Here is a 20,286-nt window from a genome sequence, read left to right on the forward strand (position 1 = left end):
GTCTGTCTAGACCAGGCATCCCCAAACTGCGGCCCTCCAGATGTTGCTGAACTACAACTCCCAGCATCCCTAGACACAATTTGTTGTGGCTGGGTATGCTGGAAGTTGTAGTTCAGCAACATCTGGAGGGCCGCAGTTTGGGGATGCCTGGTCTAGACAATATTCAGCTAGATGGACCTATGGTCTGTCTCAGTATATGGCAGCTTCCTATGTTCCAAATCACTCTCACTAAGGTACCACATCAGACAACTGTCCTATAATTTCTTACATACCAGGATGACTCTTACAGGACAGCCACAGAATATTATCACACTGGCAACCTACAGCTGCCAAGTGGCATATGCTAAGTAAGGAACCTTCTTGCCTCTTTCAGATCATGCCAAAATATGAAAGAACCACAACCCTAGCACGACCCCCTTTGGAGCTTTATGGAAAGCAAGTAACGGAGGTAGCAGCCAAAGGTCTCCGAGTAAAACCAACATCTGAGGCACGGTTAGAACTTAGGAATCGTTTGAGGGTTAGGTCTTTTGCACAGACAGCAGCTATCTGGAGAATAGAGGAGGGAAACATCACATAGACACACGGCAGACTCCTCCCTACTACAAAGTGAAAGCATGGTTGCCGCACACCTTTACATCTACCAGAGAAGAGGAGGTAAACTGGACTCTGCATTTTTAAGAACTGGGCCTTCCTCACAATTCTGTCCCTCTTGGGAAGAAAAATAAAAAAGTCATTTCTAAAGGAAAATGGACACATGCACCCGCCACCCACTCCTGAGCCGCTCAGATAACAGATGGCATTGGCAGGACTTTGTTGGTTTCGAGCCCTCAATTATCCATCTAGTTACTACTAGCAGATGGGCACCCGTGTGCCAAAGCCAAATTTAAGAGAAGGGACAACCAGGATGGGAAGCATAAGCTAGAAATTTGCTGGCAAAGTAGGTTTGTATTTCCAGCTATTTAAGCAAATCAGCCCGAGAGCAAGATTAAACTTGTTGTTGCTTCTGTTCATCATCCGTAAGAAGAAAAAGAGAAAAAGAAGCAAGAGAGAAGAGGGGGCAAACCACTGTGCCAGTATTCTCGGCAAGGGCACACAGTTAAAAGCTGAGGGTTTCCTGGCAATTTTTGATGTGCGACATATAAACGAGCATCCTGCAATAAAAGACTTAACGCAGTTTTAAGCTGAAGCATAAGGGCCGTCTGCTGATGATTTTAAAAGCACTCCTGGAATATGACCACGGTCAAGTGGTTTAAGTGGTTTCAGTGTGTGATGGTTTTTTGGGGGCCTATATATGATTATTATTAGGGGCTTCCAGGATAGAAGTTGGATCAATAAACCCACAGGACTCTGATGGAAGCAGAGGGGCAGTGCTTCATCATTGGCCAGTTCAAGAGGAGGCAATGAGGCGCTATTTATTCCTTGGCTTGTTTCCCCATACTATCCCATTTCTCCCAGTGATGCCACTAGTGGGCACATCATTCCCTGAATCAACAGATCCCCTGCTAACTGAGCAAGGAGGCACCCTTTTAAAGTGGTGATTCTCTGGCTGCCGATATGTTTCCGGGCAAAATACAAAGTGCTGGTTATTACCTTTAAAGCCCTGAACGGCTTGGGTCTGAGATATCTAAGAGAGCGCCTTCTTTTACATGATCCCCACCGCACGTTAAGGTCATCTGGGGAGGTCCTTCTCCAGTTACCACCGGTTCGTTTGGTGGAGACTCAGAGGCGGGCCTTCTCTGTAGTTGCTCCCGGGCTGTGGAATGCACTCCCAGCAGAAATTCGCAATCTTAATTCCTTACTGACCTTCAAGAGAGCCCTTAAAACCCATTTGGCCTGGCCTTGCAGGGTTTTTAAGTAGTTTTAATTGTTTTAATGTTAACCTGGTTTTCAGGGTTTTAATTGTTCTGATAGTTTAATTGTTTAAGATATTTTTTAATTGGTGTTCATATTTATATTTCTCTTTTAATTGTTATTGGTTTTAATGGTTTCTGTTTTAATTGTAACCCGCCCTGAGCCATTTCGGAAGGGTGGTATAAAAATCAAATAAATAAATAAATGAATGAATTTAGCCGAGGGAGAGCAACTGGCCCTATCCAACCCCAGCACAGTATCCCTCCAATGGCTGTTGCTGGTGTCTACCTTAAGTTTCTTTTTAAATTGTGAGCCCTTTGAGGACAGGGATCTGTCTCATTTGTTTGTTTCTCTATGTAAAGCGCTTTAGGAACTTTTGTTGAAAAGTGGTATATAAATTTTTGTGGTAGTCGTAGAGGCAAATAGTGCCAATTTTTCAAGTGGAGACTGCCGTGGCAAGAAGTCTTCAATGAGAGAGCCATTCCCGACCATGCTGACTTCCGCACAGAGCAGTGCTTTCCCAAGCACCAGGGAGACCTTTTTAAGAGAAATTGAGCCTTCTTGAGTCCCAGTGCCATCTTGAAAGATGTGCCTGGAATGCTGGGAAAGATGGTCTTTCCCAGCACTTTCCCCCTAGATCGCCAAGCACTCCTTCCAAGATGGCATTTGAGCTGGGGCTCAAGAGATCTCTTTTTTCTTCTTAAAGGAACCCCCTGATACAGAGTGCAGCACAGGATGGTGGGAACACTTGCCTCCAAGCAGTGACAGCAGGTTATTATTTTCATTATTAAAAATATTTATACCCCACCCCTCCAGTGCACTACTGCTCGGGGCAGCCAACAACAATAAGATAGACACAGATACAATAAAAATAATAAAACTAACTTTTTTTTTTAAGTCAGATTAAAAACCACAATTATTAGGTTCAAATTAAAACTGAAAATTATAAAAAGCTAAAGAAGCTATCAAATATAACAAAACAATAATGGAGCCTCCGTTAAAAGGTGCATTTTGAGATGTTTTTTTAAAAACACTGAGGGAGGGAGCATGACGAAGCTCTTCAGGGATAGCGTTCCAAAGCCGAGGGGCCACAAGGGAAAAGGTCCTGTCTCTAGTCCCCGCCAACCGGATCTCTGTTAGTGGCGGGGTCATGAGCAGGGCCTGAAATGATGAGCGGAGGGCCCTGGCAGATTCATATGGGCGGATGTGGTCAATACCAGCACCTTGAAGCTAGCCCGGAAGCAGACCAGTAGCCAATTTATTTATTTATTTATTTTCACATTTCTATACCGCCTTTCGTTAAAAGAAAACCCCAAGGCGGTTTACAAAAATTAAAACATACAATAAAAGCAATAAAAACACCAAGCTAAAAACATATCAAACAAGCATAAAAAACAAGACAACAGATAAAAACACAGAGAAGCAGCAGTAAAAACGATTATGTAAAAGCCTGGGTAAAAAGCCAAGTCTTTAAAAGCTTTCTAAAAGCCGTGATGGAGTCTGAGGAACGAATGGCCACTGGGAGAGCATTCCAGAGTCTAGGAGCAGCAACAGAGAAGGCCCTGTCCCGAGTGCACGACAGCCGGGCCTCCCTCATTGTTGGCACCCGGAACAGGGCCCCCTCAGATGTCCTCGTCAAGCGGGCAGCAACCCTTGGGAACAGGCGGTCCCTCAAATACCCCGGGCCCAAACCGTTTAGGGCTTTAAAGGTCAAAACCAGCACCTTGAATTGGACCCAGAAACGAACCGGCAGCCAGTGCAGCTCTTTCAAAATAGGGGTGATATGTTCCCAACGGGCAGCTCCGGATAAAACGCTTGCTGCCGCGTTTTGCACTAGCTGCAGTTTCCAGATATTCTTCAAGGGCAGCCCCACGTAGAGCGCGTTACAGTAATCCAGCCGCGACATGACTAAGGCGTGGGTAACCGTGGCCAGATCCTGTGCCAGCGCGGGGCTTGGGGCCTGTGCCAGCGCGGGGCTTGGGGCAATTGCCCCGGTTGCCCCACCCTAAGGATAGCCCTGATGGGAGCCACCACCGTCTCCTGAGCCTTGTAATGAAGCACCGTGCTCTAGAGCAGGGATTCTCAACATTGGGTCCCCAGATGTTATTGGACTTCAACTCCCATAATCCCCAAACAAAGGCCACTGGGGCTGGGGATTATGGGAGCTGAAGTCCAATAACATCTGGGGACCCAAAATTGAGAGCACTGTTTGTCCAAGTATGCTATTAAAGATGTGATCCACAATTACACTAGATTGCAGCAACCTCCTTGCCCTCCCCGTTCCCTGCGAGAGTTAACAAAATTCAACATATCTGGAAGTTAAGACATTGCATGGCCCATAGGGGGTGTGCACGAACCAAAAATCATGGTCCGGCTTGAATTCAAATCAAATTTGAACTGAACTGCATGCTGTCAAAGCAGTTCAGTCGAACTGACTGGATGGTCCGCTTGACCGGACCAGTTTGGCAGTTCAGGCAGCTAATACTTGTAAAGAGGAATCAGGCGAGGATTCTACCCACACCACTGTACTTACAGTGGTGCAGGTAGAATCCTCCAAGGGGCGGCTGGGGGTGGCGAGAGAGGTAAAAATGTTCTTACCCAGCTGGGGCTGCTATTCCCCCCCCGCCCGCCGGTGTGGTCACAAGCACATGCGATGCTCTGTTTAGGAAACCACCTGCATGTCAGCAATCTGGCCACTCAGAAGGAAAGTCCAGGAAGATAGTCCACAATACAAACTGGGCTGCAGAAACGAAACACGACTCAGAATAGTTCTTTATATCAGGCTCGGGCTGAAAGCTGTCGACACAAGGGTTGACAAATGTCTTCCAGCAGCTAACAGAAAGCTGCTGACGTGCTTTATAGTCCAAGCTGATAACTCTCAGCTGGCAGGGATTCAAGGCTTATCAGCCCTCTGCAAGAAGCGTTTACTCCTCTTGATAAGTTTCCAGCTGTGCTCTCCGCCTTGTGACACGCCATTGCTGTGGAGTCTGTGGGGGTTGCCTGCACAGATCATCTTCTAGTCTGTCCGTCGCTGTCTCTGCTGCCTCAGACTGCTGTGCCTGCTCTGAAACATCAGCCGGACCTTCCTCAGCCGTCTCTTGGGAACTGACAGCTGGGCTCTGCCCCTTAGGCACCCTGCATCGGCTGAAAGGCTGTCAGCTTCCCCTTCCTCCTCGCTATCTGAGATCGGGGGCGTGACACTGCACAGCAGTGGTGCAGTTCCAACCACTGCAGATGCCAGAATCACACCATCACCACTGTGTGGCTGGCTTCCAAAACAGAGCATTGTGTGCACCTGGGGCAGCATGAGGGGTCAAGCGGCCGCACTGGCAGTCACGCTGGCCAGATAAGAACATTTCTATCTCTCTCATGAACCAGTTCATGCACATCCCCTAATGGCACATTGGCTGCATAAAGGCAACAGATGTTGCAGTTAACTGGAATCATCACAGCATTCCCTAAATAGGTGGAGCCTTCTAAAGCACAACTGTTTGAGACATATGGGGGAATCTTCTCAGTGGTAGCCTTGGCTCTCTGGAACTCCCTGCCCCTTGATTAATTTTAAATGAAAGCTGAAGACTTCTTTTTTGCAGTAGGCTTCCCCCTAACTTTATATAGTTCTCTGTGATTGCCCTGTTTTAATAATTGTTTCATCCTGCATTTCTATGATTTCAGAGGTTGTATTTTTTAAATGCATTTTGTTGTAAACGCCATGAATTCATTTATGAAGAATGGTGGCATATAAATATTTTAAATAAACGTCAGAGGAAGTACAGTTGTGGAGCAATATTCCAGGTCCAGAGTATACCTCTTCTTTGCAAGAGCTCAGCCATTTGGCTGATGGAGGGGCAGGGTCATGCCAGTTACATAGGGCCACTGATGATACCAAGAATATACAATTGCTCCTATAATTTTATTTACCTCACAGCTCCTTCTGAGCTCTTCTTCCTTCAGCTGCATGGTTTGCATAGTCTGGTCTGCTCTAGTCAACTTCTGTTTAAAATCACTGGCATTTTTTTCCAAATGTTGTTTTGCTAATAGTGTCTATAAGGAAAATATTGGAAACGTTAATTTGTGGTCATAGTTAACATTAAGCAACACAAAAATATTCTTGTTGTAGCTGAGACTTCACAGCTACAAGATTATCAAGATTATCTATTCCTTGGTGCATGGTGCTTCATACTTCACTCTTTTCCCTTACCAACTGCATCTGGGCTGTTTTGCAAACAAAATACTCACTTTCTCAAGTTCTGCTTGGAGAAGATTATAGTTATTCTTGGCCTGATGCAATTCCTCCTGAAATTTAGTCTTCATTTGGTTCAATTCCTAGAATATTAATGGTGGGGAAAACAAACAAGTATAATCCAGAAATGTGTTAAACTATCACGTATTCCTAGTCTATATTCAGGTGACTGCTGCCTCTGGGAGAAAAAAAAAGGGGGGGGAGACTTCCCAGTTGTTAAAATCACAGGGGGAGGGGGGGTGTTGGGAAATTTATGCTGTTAAAGATGGGACTTGAGAAATCCCAGGCACCAGGGAACCATGGTGTCTAGAAATTTAACCATGGCCTTAGATTAGGATACTGAGAGGTACAATTATTTAAAACTTTATCTCAGGCACTTCTGTTTCTGTTCTAAGTTACCTGTAAAGGGGCTAAAGAGAAGCCAATTTACCCTCCCTTTCACAATCTCTGCCACTAAGTCTGTTAATTTAGTCAAATGTCCATTGTCTTGCTCCTAAATTTTGGGGCTGACTCTAGATTCAAAGAAAATTTGTCAAGGCCTGGTCAAACATCTAATGACAGAGGATCTGGGGGTGGGGGAGAAACAACAACATAAAATCATTAGGGAGGAAAGATTTGTTTTTCAGTGTTTTATTTATCTCAATTAATATTAAGGAAATTAATATTCTCTTAAGGACAAATTGGACACTTGGAAATATAGACACTTGAATATTTTTTCTCATGAAGAGAATTTAGTTTAAGAAGTTGTTGCCCTTCAGTCCTTAATAATTGTGAATCATTGATTAATAGGTAAATACAAATGTTAACTTACTTATTGTTAACAAAATTAAATAAATATCTCCCCTACCCCAGTCTTTCCTGGTTAGCATTAGCTACAATGCTGTTCCTTACCTCTTGATATTCTTTTTCCTTTTCTTTCACTTTCTGTTCTAAAGAGCGTCGGACACTTTCAGAATTTTGTCTCTGACAGTTCAGCTCATCTGAAAGTGTTTTCATCTTTTCCTCTGTGGTAGTCAACTGTAAAAGAGCATAATTCAAGATCACAAGGGTTAGAAATGTGTTTAGAACCCTGTTTTTATAAAGGTTTGTACATGAGTTTAGCACTTAGGTTCAGAACTTAAAGATTATTAGATAATGTAGGCAAACATGAATACCTGCAAGTGGAGAGGGAAGCAAGAATAAAAACTCAAGAACTAAAAAGCAAATCTTATGTGTGTCACTGCATAAACATCCTGAGAACATAGGAAGCTGCCATACACCGAGTCAGACCATAGGTCCATCTAGCTCAGTATTGTCTACACAGGCTGACAGCGGCTTCTCCAAGGCTGCAGGCAGGAATCTCTCTCAGCCCTATCTTGGAGATGCCAGGGAGGGAACTTGAAACCATCTGTTCTTCCCAGAGCGGCCTCATCCTGAGGGGAATATCTTACAGTGCTTATGCTTCTAGTCTCCCATTCATATGGAATCAGGGCAGACCCTGCTTAGCTAGGGGACAAGTCATGCTTGCTACCACAAGACCAGCTCTTCTTTTAAAGTATTATTCAGAACCAATGATCTCAAAGCTAAATACAAAATTTGGATCTTCCATTTCACTCCCTCCCCAGGTCCTGTTTTCTCCTCCAGTGGGAAGATAAGGGGAACATGATCTTTCTTCCTTTGGAAGCGGTTGGACTAGAAATCAAATTCCCAGCAACGCCTGCAACAGCGCAAGGGATCCCTGTGGGCAGCTCTAGGAGCACAGCCTGTCTCTTGAAAGATTACTCAGTCAAGTAACTACACAGGAGGTTCTGCTGCTCAATAGCCTTTGACAGAACCGATGGAAGATGCAGCAGTTTCACAGACTCTAGGCATATAACAGAACGTTAAAAGACAAACAGCAGATGCTCACCATATCCATAGAGAATCTTTAATCTTCTTCAGACTACCAAAGGGGGAAGAAAGAAAAACAAAGAGAGAGAGAGGACGCTGTGCACAATTACAGTGGCCAAAGTGGGCCTGGAAGTCTCCAGAGCGGCACTCACCCTGCCACCTGCACTCTTATGGTGTTCGTCTGAAGAGGGGAACGCCATAAGTATGATCATGCCCATCCCATGATCAGCAGTTTGGGCTGCCCATGGAAATGGGAGCAATCATGCTTATGGCATTTGCCTCTTCAGATGGACGCTAGAAGTGTGAAGAGCGGGAGCATGAGTGATGTGATGGGGCGGGACTTCTGGACTTGCTTTGGATGCCATAGCCATTTACGTCTTTTTTGTTGGTATAACCCAAATAGGGCTATTGTTTAAAAAAAAAAAAAAAAAAAAAAACAAGTTTCCCATTTGAATCATGTGCTCGGGGTGGGTTATGGAACCTTGCTTTATGGATGCGCTCATGCATCCCTCCATGCCCAATATTTCCTTGCAAGGATGAATTAGATCTCTGCCACCTCAGAGAGCAAGGATGAATTGGGTAACCGCTTTTCAGTTGATGATTTTGTGAGATTAAGGGGCCAGTTCAGACACGCATGGTTATCATCACTTGGTGAATTTCCATTTGACACTCCACCCAGTGTGTGAATTGTCTCACTGCCCCACCCCGTTCCCAGGATCCCCCAACCCTCAAGAGAAGCTTTGGAGTAGGTGCAAAGGGCTGCTGTGGGAAGGAGGTGGTGGAGAGATTACTTTAAGGCAACTTCCTTCCAGGCAGTATTTGGGATCCAATCAGAGGTGTGGGGTGTGTGCATGTTTAGGAGTTCTTGGCACTGTTCCCTCTAAGGCAGGGCTTCTCAACGTGTGGGTCCCCAGATGTTATTGGACTTCAGCTCCCATAATCCCCAGCCCCAGTGACCTTTGGTTGGGAATTATGGGAGTTGAAGTCTAATTACATCTGGGGACCCACACGTTGAGAAGCCCTGCTCTAAGGCATGTGCACGTGTGTGTGCTCACACGGTTTTTGGATGTCTCCTCAGTTCAATTTAGATCCCACTCAGGTTGAATCAGGAAGGCCCCATTCTGAATGCACATGTGCATGCACTGCCTCGATATTGCCGCCCAGAACAAAGCTCATTCTGCACACAGATGGAAAAAAAAAATTAGAGGGACCACTGGTCCTTAGGCAAAAGCACCCACGTGAAATTTTGACAAAGAATTTTACCTGAACAGTAGTTTGGCCAAGTTGTGCTGTAATCCTATTTATTTCATTTCTACCCTTGTTCAAAGCTTTATCTTTTTCGGTTAATTCAATTTTTGCATTTTCTAATTGCAGTTGAATCTCCTGAAGTTTAGTCCCATGGAATTTCAGATCTTGGGTTTGAGTTTGCAAATTATGCTCAAGCTGTTGAATTCTGGATCTTAACTCTGTGTATTAAGAGGGGGAAAGAGATACCATTAAGACAATACTGCTTCATATACTGTAGACTAGTTGAGACTCATGGTTTGTTTGCTTCTCCCCATGAAGATATATTATGGGGAGATTCCCCTTTACAAGTATACCCCTGAACCGACCCGCAAACCGGTTCTTACAACTGGGACTGGCCCAAACTCGGACTGCCCAAACCGGGCCAGTTCGATTCAAACTGCAGTTCAACCAAGTACTGCTATAGGAGCTTGATGATGGCATTGCAAAGACATCATGCTACGCCGATGTTGCAGGTAAATGGTTACAGTGCAAAATTTAGGAACAGGGTCCAGTTTGTTCAGCCACTTCGCAAGATACCTTGGTTCTGTATTTTCATCTGATCCATGAACAGAGAATCTTTGCAGCAGTCTGCCACACTGTTGTTGAAATCTTTCTTGGCTGACTTTAGACTTTCCTGACCAGGAGTTGCCCCGGATTCCCAGGGAAAATGTGATGTAAGCAGCTTGCTGCTTCCAGGAGTTTCGTGATTACTGGACGAAGTTCGGTTTGGAGTTTTCTCTTGCTGCCAGGAGAACACAGATGAGGAAGCGTGTTGCCGAGCTATTTCCCTGCGACTCATCGTAGTTTGAGGATGCAAAGGATTTGGTTGCTTTTGAAAACAGAAGACCAGAAAACCCAGGCTTACCTCAGATTAACAGAATGCAATACAGAAGGTTTTTCAGAGAAAGAGGCTATTCTCACAAGCACCAGAAACCAGGCTAAGGAATCCCAGCCCAGTTTCTGTTGCTCATGTGCTGCAACGGAGCCAGCCCTCTCAAATCCCCCCCCCCCCCCCGTTAGCGAAGGTTAGCGCCAGTGGTCCCTCTAACTCTTCTCATCTCTGTACGGAATGAGTTTTGTTCTGGGCAGCAGTATCAAGGCAGTCTGCACACACCTGCATTCAGAATGAGGCCTTCCTGATTCAACCTGAGTGGGGTCTAAAATGAACTGAGCAGACATCTAAAAACTTGTGAGCACGCGCACATGCGCATGCCTTAAAGGGAACAGTGGTTAGCAGAGTGCACACTCCGCTATTTCCCATTTGTTTGGTTGTATGTCGGCACGGCTCCGCAGTGACTCACAAACAGCCCCCCGACCGGGAGGCTACAACAGGCTTCCTGGCATCAGGAGGCTCCCCAGTATGCCCCACATACTCACGCGGGGCATGCTGGGACTTCTGGGGGCCACGAGGCCCCCTAATCCCCACCGCCCCAACCGGCTCCCTGATGGAGCCAGTAATCGTGTGAGTGGCCGATCCGACCGCCCAGGGCGATCTGCCTGCTTGTCTGTGGAGAGAGCGGGTCAAACCCGCTCTCCCCCTGCAGAACCCTCTTAGGGTCTCCATACTGCTCGTGAGGAGAAACTTTAAAAATTCTCTAATGAAAGCTAGAACAATGGAGAGCTCACTCTTTAGGTTATGGTTTTCAATAAGAGAGACAATAAGTTACTCTGGGGGTTTTCACCCTTGGGTCCTCCAGATGTTGTTGGTCTACAACTCCTATCATCTTCAGCCACAATGGTCAAAGTTGTAGATCAACAACATCTGTGGTCTCAAGGTTGGAAACCTCTGACTTACATCATCCATCAACACAAGGAATACATTATTTTAAGATAGTTTTATAATCTGTTGGTTAGCTGAGGATTACTTCCCATGTTTTACCACATCTATAATGCAGATGTTGAGCACCCCCACTTTTTTCCCCCTTTTCAGGAACTATACCTCAGTCTAAATCAACTATTTGTATTTAAGTATTTCAAGCAAAGTTTTAAAATTACTTGAGATTTCAGGTTCTTCAGTTCTGTCTCCAATCTTTTCCTTTCTTCAACTTCTTTACTGTATGTTACTTGCAGTTCTCCGAACTTTGAATCTGTTAACGCAGAAGAAAGACCTCTTAATATGGTAACACATGTATTCAAAAAATGATGAAGGTATTGGAATGTGGTGTTTTTCAGTATGGAGCGTTATGGAACTGTGGTGAGGAACATCCTTTACAATTTGGAATGGTGGAGAATTTTGCACTCCGGATGACAATGCAAACCCATAAATAGAGTAACTCTTGGCCATGAGGGCAGGATTCTGTAATTATTAATTTTTTATTTTTTGTGGGGTGGAGGGGAGGCGGCAGCAATTAAGAATTCTACCAGTGGCTTCACATGACACTGAAACTGCTGGTTCCCAAAGTGTGTCTGCAAGCCTGACTTTCAGTGCCAGAATTCTATGCCAACAATGGACATTTTGTTGGAACCCACCAATATTGGCATATTCTGCCATACTTGTGATTCCAAACACATCTGTAACCTACTTCAAATCTTGGTTACAGGCAGTGTTCCCTCTAACAAAGATTCCCAGATGTTGTTGACTACAACTCCCATAATCCCTAGCCAGAAGCCACTGCAGCTGGGGATGCTGGGAGTTGTAGTGAACAACATCTGGGAATCCCTGTTAAAAGGAACACTGGTTACAGGTGTCAGGTTCAGTACTGCAAAACCGTCAGAATAAGCTAACATTGAGTTCAGACAACATGCCCAAACATCAGCATAGCGGTCTCAACACTGGAAGCTGGGCTTGCGGGTGCACTCCAGGAATTTGTGGTTTCTGTGTTGTGTGAAGCCACCCTATTCATATTAGACAAGAACAAAGTATACCATTGTGACTTAGTACTGGAGGAACAGCGAAGTTCTTCTGTGGTGTACTATCAAAAGAAGAGTCTCCGGGAGCAAGGCATTGCTGACTTCTTTCTAGTTCAGATTTGCATCTATTAAAAATATATTTAAAATTAGCATAAACAATAGAGAACATGGTCCTAGGTTTCTTCTATAGCTCCTAATGAACATTTAATAATTTGGTTATATCTCTAGGAAGAAAATTTCTCAGTTTGTAAACAACCCAGAGACCTTTTACCAGAAGCTCTTTACAACCTTCAAGAAAAATAAAAAAATTATGAACTGCCTTGCTTCTTTGGTAAGATGGTAAGTCTAGACATGTCCACTAGGGTAATTAAAATATCAATATTATTTTCTCTCAGATTGGAACAATGACAGGTTTCCAGTATTGTTGTGTCTCATTGCGTTATAATGGAGACCCTGGCTTTGGAGCACTTTCCCCTATTCTTCGGGGGGGTAGGCGGGGGGAGAACAAGGCAGCAAAGAGCTAATCAAGTTTTCTGTTCTACTACTTTGATTTCCAGTTGCTTGGGATCCCCCCAAATCTTCCAAGGAACCTTAACAGTTTCCTAGAACACCACCACCAACATAGGCAAACAAAACATATTTTTTTTTACAAGGACAGTGTTCCTTATTCAAATAACAGATTCTCACCTTTTAAGTTCTTGTTCTAGCCTTTCAATTTGTTTGTTGCTAGACATGAGTTGTCCCTCTTGAAAGTTAACTTGGGATTCTTTCACCTGAAGATCATGAGAAAGTTTCTGCCTGGTTTTTTCAAGGTGATCACACTGTTCCATCAAGCTCTGGTTTTCTCTCTTCAGTGTTGCCTGTTCAGTTTTTTCATTTTCAACCTAATCAGAACAGTCCATCATAAATAACCTCACTGCCATTTTAGGAAGACGACTTTCCTCAAATCAGATCCAGAGAAGAGGAATGTCCTCCCTCCCAACTTTGGCAGACCCAATTATGCTCTGAGCTAACTTTCCCTTAGTTATTTTCCCTGTTTTTATGGGGATTTCGAACAGTAATTACTCAAAAATAACTAGATTTATGTTTTTCAAACCAGCAAAAGGCACCAGTCCCATATGAGCCTGAATTTTGGGGGAATGTTAGAAAGACAAACATTTAAAAATATACCTTATCTGAGGTGAAAAAAACATTGTCAACACTTTGAAACCTCTTTTTCAGAGTTAAAAACTTAAGCTGCTGTATCTCAGCCATTTTGCAATGGATTTGCACCAAATTTGAAGGAGTGGTGTCTCTTGTCCTCTAGGTGATGTGTGCACCATTTCAGAGGGATTGGGTAGATATTTTTGACTTGATAAGCAATAGAATGTTCAGGGCTTATAATGGTGGAATGTTGAAAACACTCCTCATCTTAACTATACAGGTACATTTGTGCCAGTATAAACTGCACAAAAGCACCCACATGGGCTCATATTTCTGTAAATTGAATGTGCCCAAGAGGATTGTGCTCAACAGAAGAACAAACAGTAGTCTAAACACTAACTGGTTGGTTGTGCTAACTGGGCAAAGAGAGAACTTTTAAAGTGATGGCCATCTCCTATTTAGCAGGGGGATAGCAACTGTCCCTATTCAATCCAGCACAGAAACCCTCCAGTGACTCTTGCTGGTGTCTCTCTTGTGTGTGTTTTTTAAGTTGTGAGCCCTTTTGGGACAAAATGGAGCTCTAAGGCAGCAGTCTCCAAGGAACACCTTCTGAAATCTGCCTGAAAGATATGAGCGGAACCACTGCAAAGAAGTGCCCCCTACACCCAGTCCCTGCAGGCGATCCAGAAGGCTATCATGGTTGATGATATCAAAAGCCACCAAGAGTTCTAAAAGGGCCAACAAAGTCACATTCCCTCTGTCAATTCCCCTTTGGAGATCATCCATCAAACCGACCAAAGCAGTCTCCACCTCATAACCTGCCCGAAAGCCAGTTTGAAATGGGTCTAGATAATCTGTTTCATCCAAGAATGCCTGGAGCTTAGAGGCCACGACTCTCTCAATCACTCTGGCCAACCATGGGAGATTGGAGACAGGCCTATAATTGCCCAACTCAGAGGGCTCCAGTGTAGGCTTCTTTAAAAGAGGTCTAATAATTGACTCCTTTATACAAGGAGGCATCCTACCTTCCCTCAGAGAAGCATTTATGATCTCAACCAGGCCCTCTCCAACAACCTCCCTGCTTGATAATATAAGTCATGTTGGACCAGGGTCAAGAGAACAGGTGGTAGAACACACAGTTCCAAGCAGCTTGTTCACATTCTCAGCAGTCACAAACTGAAACTGATCCAATATAACCGACAAGAGGAGTTAATGGATACCCCTACTAAAGACTCTGCAACAACAATGGAATCTAGGTCGGCTCAAATACAAGATATTTTGTCCACAAAAACCGCATTAAAAGCTTCACAGAGGCTACCTGATGGATCTAAGCTGGAGCAGAAGGGACCTGTATAAGTGCCCTCACCACCCTTGACAATTCCGCTGGACATGAACCTGCAGATGCCAATACACACATCAAAGAATAGCTTCTTTACTGCACGTATTGCCAGACCATAGGTCCTCAATTGCCCTCTGTGCTGTAATCTGTCAGATTTGAGCCAAGTCCTCCTCCACTTGTGCTTCAGCTCCCATAAAATTAAAGCAATAAAAAATTATGAGATCGTAGCTCCAGTAATTCAAAGACTCAAAAGATTGTCTTGACTCTAAAACTGGTTTTCTAGTTACAATAGTTATACTACCTTCTGCTTCTGTTTTTGCAAAGCTGCCTCCAGAGATTCGAGATGAAACTGTCGCTGCTGTCGCTCCTTTTTAACCTTCTCAAGTTGACTTTCAAGTTCTTGAATCTTCTGAAGGACCCTTGTGGAAAGGCCTTCTTTCCACTCTTCCATGGCCCAGCTCATTGCACCAGATTTTTTTCACCCCTGATAAACAAGATGTTACAATACCATTAAAGTAGTATTAGTTGGGTTTTTTTTTTAAAGGGCATAGCTCCTATGTCTAAGATTATTATTATTTTTACATTTATATCCCGCTCTTCCTCCAAGGAGCCCAGAGCTCCTTGGAGTACTACATACTTAAGTTTCTCTTTCACAACAACCCTGTGAAGTAGGTTAGGCTGAGAGAGAGGTGACTGGCCCAGAGTCACCCAGCAAGTCTCATGGCTGAATGGGGATTTGAACTCGGATCTCCCCAGTCCTAGTCCAGCACTCTAACCACTACACCACGCTGGCTCTCTTTATTTATATTTCATTTCAGTAAAGGAGAGATTTGCATTTCAGAGATATAGGAACAGGAGCGTAGCGAGACCCCGGGGACAAAATCTTATTCGGAGGCCTCCCCATAGTGTGCAAAGTGTGGGAGAACTAGAGAAGCAGATGCTCTGTGCCCAGTTCAGCTAGTTTTAATTTATTGTCAATCGCTGCTCTTGGTAGTAAACCACTTTGGTTTTTAAGATGAGAGAGATTCCTGCCTGCAACCTTGGAGAAGCTGCTGCCAGTCTGTGTAGACAATACTGAGCGAGATGGACCGATGGTCTGACTTATTATACGGTAGGTTCCTTTGTTCCTATGATAAATAAATAAATGAAAGTAAATAAACCTCTTCACACACACACCAGCCCAAATCCAGTTCCCTTTTCAACTTCTCAGATCCTTCCTTCATCCCCATCCACAGCAACTCATCCTGAATCAGGAGCCACGTTTAACTACAATTATTAGTTAATCTAGTGCCTGCTAATTGAGCAGTCACCTTTTGAAGTGGTGGTTCTCTTATATTGAGCAGAGGACAGCAACTGTCACTATCTAGCTCTAACACAGCATCCTACAAGGGCTGTTGCAGGTGTCTATCTTATGTTTCTTTTAGATTGTGAGCCCTTTGAGGACAGGGAACTACTTTATTATTTATTTTCCTATGTTAAATTACTTTCATTTATTGAAAAGTGATATATAAATAGTTGTTATAGTAGTATTACTCATTTCAAAATAAGTTATGTTATGCATACTTACAATAAAATTGTTTATTTTACTTGACAGTACTTGACAAAGACTAAAGGTAAAGTTGTGCCGTCGAGTCAGTGTCGACTCCTGGTGACCACAGAGCCATGTGGTTTTCTTTGGTAGAATACAGGAGGGGTTTACCATTGCCATCTGCCGCACAGTATGAGAGGATGCATCTTCCTATATCGCTGCTACCCGATATAGGTGTTTCCCACCTATAGTCTGGGAAACATACGAGCGAGAATTTGAACCGACAACCTTTTGCTCCCTAGGCAAGTTACTTCCCTGCTGCATCATTAGATGGCTTTTGGAAGATACTTAACAAGGTAAAGTTTTTTAAACCCCATAGATCTCAGTGGGAGAGAAAAACACCAATTACTGCTGAAATGAATAGTCCCTGTGGTTATCTTACATACATTTGAGCTTTCGCAAAGAAAAGTCACAGACTGTAGTTTTGCATTTCATACCTTTGGGCCCCACAATTTACAATTTTCTCTCTGTATCACTACATTTGTATGGAGAATCTGCCAAATTAATATAACAGAGCATGCATCCAACAAAGAGAGATCTAATGTCTTCACTGAATAAAAAGATATGCCACAATAAACCTGCTTAGTCTCAAGCTTTGATTACTTTGTGGGTCCCATTGTTTACATTTTTTGACTCCATGTGTTTTTGTGTGCATATAAGGCAACTTGTTTCAACATCACAAGAAATGGCAAGAAATCACAAGAGTGGCCTGGAGTCGCTAGAAATGAATATCAGTTTTCAGGTAACTATTAAAAGCAATCCACCCTGAGCCTTTCGATGGACAGGGTGGTATAGAAATGAAATAAATCAATCCTGAAGATTATTAGGAAAAAAATAACGGGGGGGGGGGGCTTCAGTCAGAGCTGGCAAGCCTATTAGTGGGCTCTAGCCCATGGAAGTTCATGGTTCATGGCCGAGAAAAATGTTAGTCTTTTGTTAGGGGCACAAAACTCTTTTGTTTAGGCTAGCAGGACTATCCCTCTAGAATTCTCCCACTGAAATCAGTGGAAGAATTTCAGTGCAACCCTATGCATTTACTCGAGCGAAAGTAAGCCCCATTCAGTTTTAGGAGTTAGCCCCTTTCAATTAGGAAACCGGGGGCGGAGAAGGCAGAACTGCGCTGTTAAAGAGTATAATTTTCGTACCCATCCACCTTACCTAGCGATCTATAATGCGCCTCCTACAATACACACATAACTAGTAACTAGAGCCGAGTATAGAATTATTATTTTTTTAAGCGTGGCGCAGGGGCCCCCATTCCTCACCGTCTTCAGCGGGACTCTCGCTCTTGGCTCCTTTCCCGCCACGAGACCCCCGATCTCTTTTTTGCTTTTCTTTAAGCACTGCATAAGATTCAAACCTGCCACCACCTTCCACAGCAGTCTGTTAGCCAGGATCAATGCGAGATGCTGATTGGTCGGTCCTCAAAGAAGATCTCATTTTAGCGTTCTTCAGTCGAGCCAATCGGAATTCGCGGGGCGCGTCCCGCCATGCTTCTGAATGGCGATTTTGCTTGTTTTCAAATATCATTGGCTGGGGCGGAGATTGGCGAGTGGGCGCTCGCTCCGTCAAAGATGCAAATATAGAAATAGGAAACACTAGAGTGCCGCTTCAGAAGTTGAATTCGAAAAAAGTTCCCTTCAGGGAGGGAGAGCTGCCCACAAAAAATGGAGAAATCCAGGACTTTAGGGTGTGGTTGGGAAGCAGCGTGCCCACCCACTACCCCCACCGCAAAGGTAATAACAAAAAAAAACAGAAGTTTGTATTCTTTCTAATTCAGATTTTATTTCGTTAAGTGGGAAACGGCCATCCCAAAGCCAATTCGCATGGTAGCTTAGAACTCTCTGTAAACTTATGCGATATAAAGTGCAAGGCTGCAAAGCAGCCCATGGGGCTTAGCCAGAATTTTGTAGCCCATTCATAAGGTGCCCCCCCCCACCAGCCTGTTTTGTTTTGGGTGGGCGGAGGGACGGAAAGAAAGTCCCATCGAGTTCAAGGGAACTTTCTCCCGGGCAAGTTTGCATAAGATTGCAGCCTTAATCCGGTTTCATATTGACACACACGAGCAGTACGAATGGTAGAATCACATTTCTTAGAATCGCTTTTCTTCTTTTCGGGCTGCAGTGGATGTTCTGAAGAGGCGTGCATGCGAGATGCCAAGCGCTCTTTACTGCAGGGGGGGTGTCGCTTAAAGCTTAAGAACGGTCGGTGTTGTATCCTACAGTAAGATCATTAATTAAATCACACGGGAGGAGCTTAAAAAGAGAACAGGAATCCTGTCCCTTTTGAGGCTACAATCGTATGCAGAGGTCTTCGGGAGTTATCCTTATTTATTTATTTAGGCCATTTATGTGGTTCTCCACAGTAACAAGAAGAAGGCAGGTATCCTGTCCCGAGGAACCGTTCCACGGGGAGCCACAGAACGAGGAAAAAGTCAAGAATGTGGGTTTAATTTAGTTCAGCGTAATCAGACTTCGTTGCTGGGAATGGCGCCATAATGAAATTTGTGTCCGAGTAAATATTCATAGAGCTGGGCTGCGGACTGTATCTTTATGTTTGGTTACTTTTAAGTACCTCTCTTTGAAAAAAGTGAGGACTACATTTGAGGAAAATATACGGTAATATTACAGAAGCCGTAACTTCTTTTTCATGTGGTCCTTGTACTCAAACCTCTTTGCAGGCCTTTTGGGGATGATCGGGTAAACATAGGAGGTCTGTGACTGGTGAATTGGATGAATTCACAGGTAGCCTATATGCGAGGATATCTGAAAGTCCAAAAAGAAGTATGCAGAAGTAAAGCACATTTCAGGTGCAAAAATACATGCAAAATAGAAAAACAACAAATATATACAGTTATGTAAAAATATGAATCCAAATTGACTTAGCTGCCTGGAATCTAATTTGGAAAATAGTTAAACTCATGAAGCTTAATTACCTTAAGTTACAGCATGTACAGTATTGTTCACAGGGGCGTAGCAAGGTTGGAGTGGGCCCAGAGACAAGATTTTAAAATGGGCCCCCCCAAAAAAGTCCAGGGCCTCCGCACACCCCAGGCCCCCAAGGATTTAAGTCTGATATTCCAAAATAAGTATGCTGCCTGCAAATACATTTCACTGAATACACACACACACGTCACAATATATAGTGATATACATTGAGTACTATACATTTGTATTACTTTTAATGCCTAGAACACACTAGAAAGATGAATTATTAAAATGGGCCCCTCGCTGCAGATTAGCAAAGGAGACTTTCAACATGCAGGGTGAGCCTATGTTTGTTTTCTCAGAATTCTGAACAAATTCAGTCAAGTTTGATTGCAGGAGGTTTTTCACAGGAGGCTTTTAAAGCCCTTTAAGACACATCTCCTCTGGAATGGAGGTGCTGCATTCACATGTTGGCCAGATTTACCCTGAAGTCCCTGCAAGTTATTGGGGAGCAGTTCACACACAAGAAAAATAAAATAAAAGCACCACACATGCTTCACAGTTCTCACTCAGACCTTCTGGGTTGCAAAACAACTTGAACATAAGTGCATTTATAAATGAATGAATGAATAAATAAAATTAATAAAATACTGTTCCAGAAGTTTTTGCAATTTTCTGCCATGAAACAAGCCACTTATAGGACTTCTTAGATAGTTTTTTTTAAGTCAGCAAATTTTCCAAGCTGTTTCAAAATAAATATTCAGAGACTTCTCGGTCCCTCCCCCCATATCAAAGCCCTATGGTAAGCAGATCCCTATATATGCGGGGGGGGGGGGCCGGGAAAGGTAACCACAAAAAGGAGTTCACACTCTACCTGGCAAATGCTGGTCTGGGTTAAGCAGGGCAGCAAGGGGTCTTCTGCTGCAGAGAACACTCTGGCTGCCTCCTCCTTCCTGGCTTGCTTGGGCCCTACTGGAGTTCAGGCTTCACTGCGGCCTACACGGAGGCCTCCGTGGAAGCCCCGCCCACCCGCCGATCAGCTGAGAAGCGGGAGAAAAGGAGCTCTTGGCAGCTTGCCTGCTGCTTCGATTGCGGCCAGCAGAACAAGCAGGAGAGACGGCGAAGAGGGCAAGTGGTTGAGAGGCTATGGGGCTGGGCAGGGGGCAATGGGGAGTCACATGAGGTGCCT

The 20,286-nt window shown here is 44.1% G+C and overlaps 1 protein-coding gene across 5 annotated transcripts in view; it reads right to left on the reverse strand.

Annotated features, from left to right (window-relative positions):
* The window catches only part of CENPF (centromere protein F), a 40,905-nt gene extending 23,338 nt beyond the window's left edge, over window positions 1-17,567 (reverse strand). For 2 of the 5 annotated variants that reach the window (XM_053309334.1, XM_053309310.1), the window contains exons 1-11: window positions 17,436-17,552; window positions 16,150-16,362; window positions 14,884-15,066; window positions 12,788-12,984; window positions 12,116-12,225; window positions 11,246-11,337; window positions 9,788-10,079; window positions 9,227-9,429; window positions 6,986-7,111; window positions 6,091-6,177; window positions 5,773-5,895 (exon numbers count right to left, since the gene is read on the reverse strand). In XM_053309334.1, the coding sequence (XP_053165309.1) occupies window positions 5,773-5,895; window positions 6,091-6,177; window positions 6,986-7,111; window positions 9,227-9,429; window positions 9,788-10,079; window positions 11,246-11,337; window positions 12,116-12,225; window positions 12,788-12,984; window positions 14,884-15,045 (1,392 nt within the window). In that variant the 5' untranslated portion in view covers window positions 15,046-15,066; window positions 16,150-16,362; window positions 17,436-17,552. The other 3 variants (XM_053309317.1, XM_053309326.1, XM_053309345.1) reach the window with 3 other exon arrangements.
* Window positions 17,568-20,286: the final 2,719 nt, after the last annotated feature.

Source organism: Hemicordylus capensis, chromosome 1 (assembly GCF_027244095.1).
Source record: "Hemicordylus capensis ecotype Gifberg chromosome 1, rHemCap1.1.pri, whole genome shotgun sequence".
NCBI lineage: Eukaryota > Metazoa > Chordata > Lepidosauria > Squamata > Cordylidae > Hemicordylus > Hemicordylus capensis.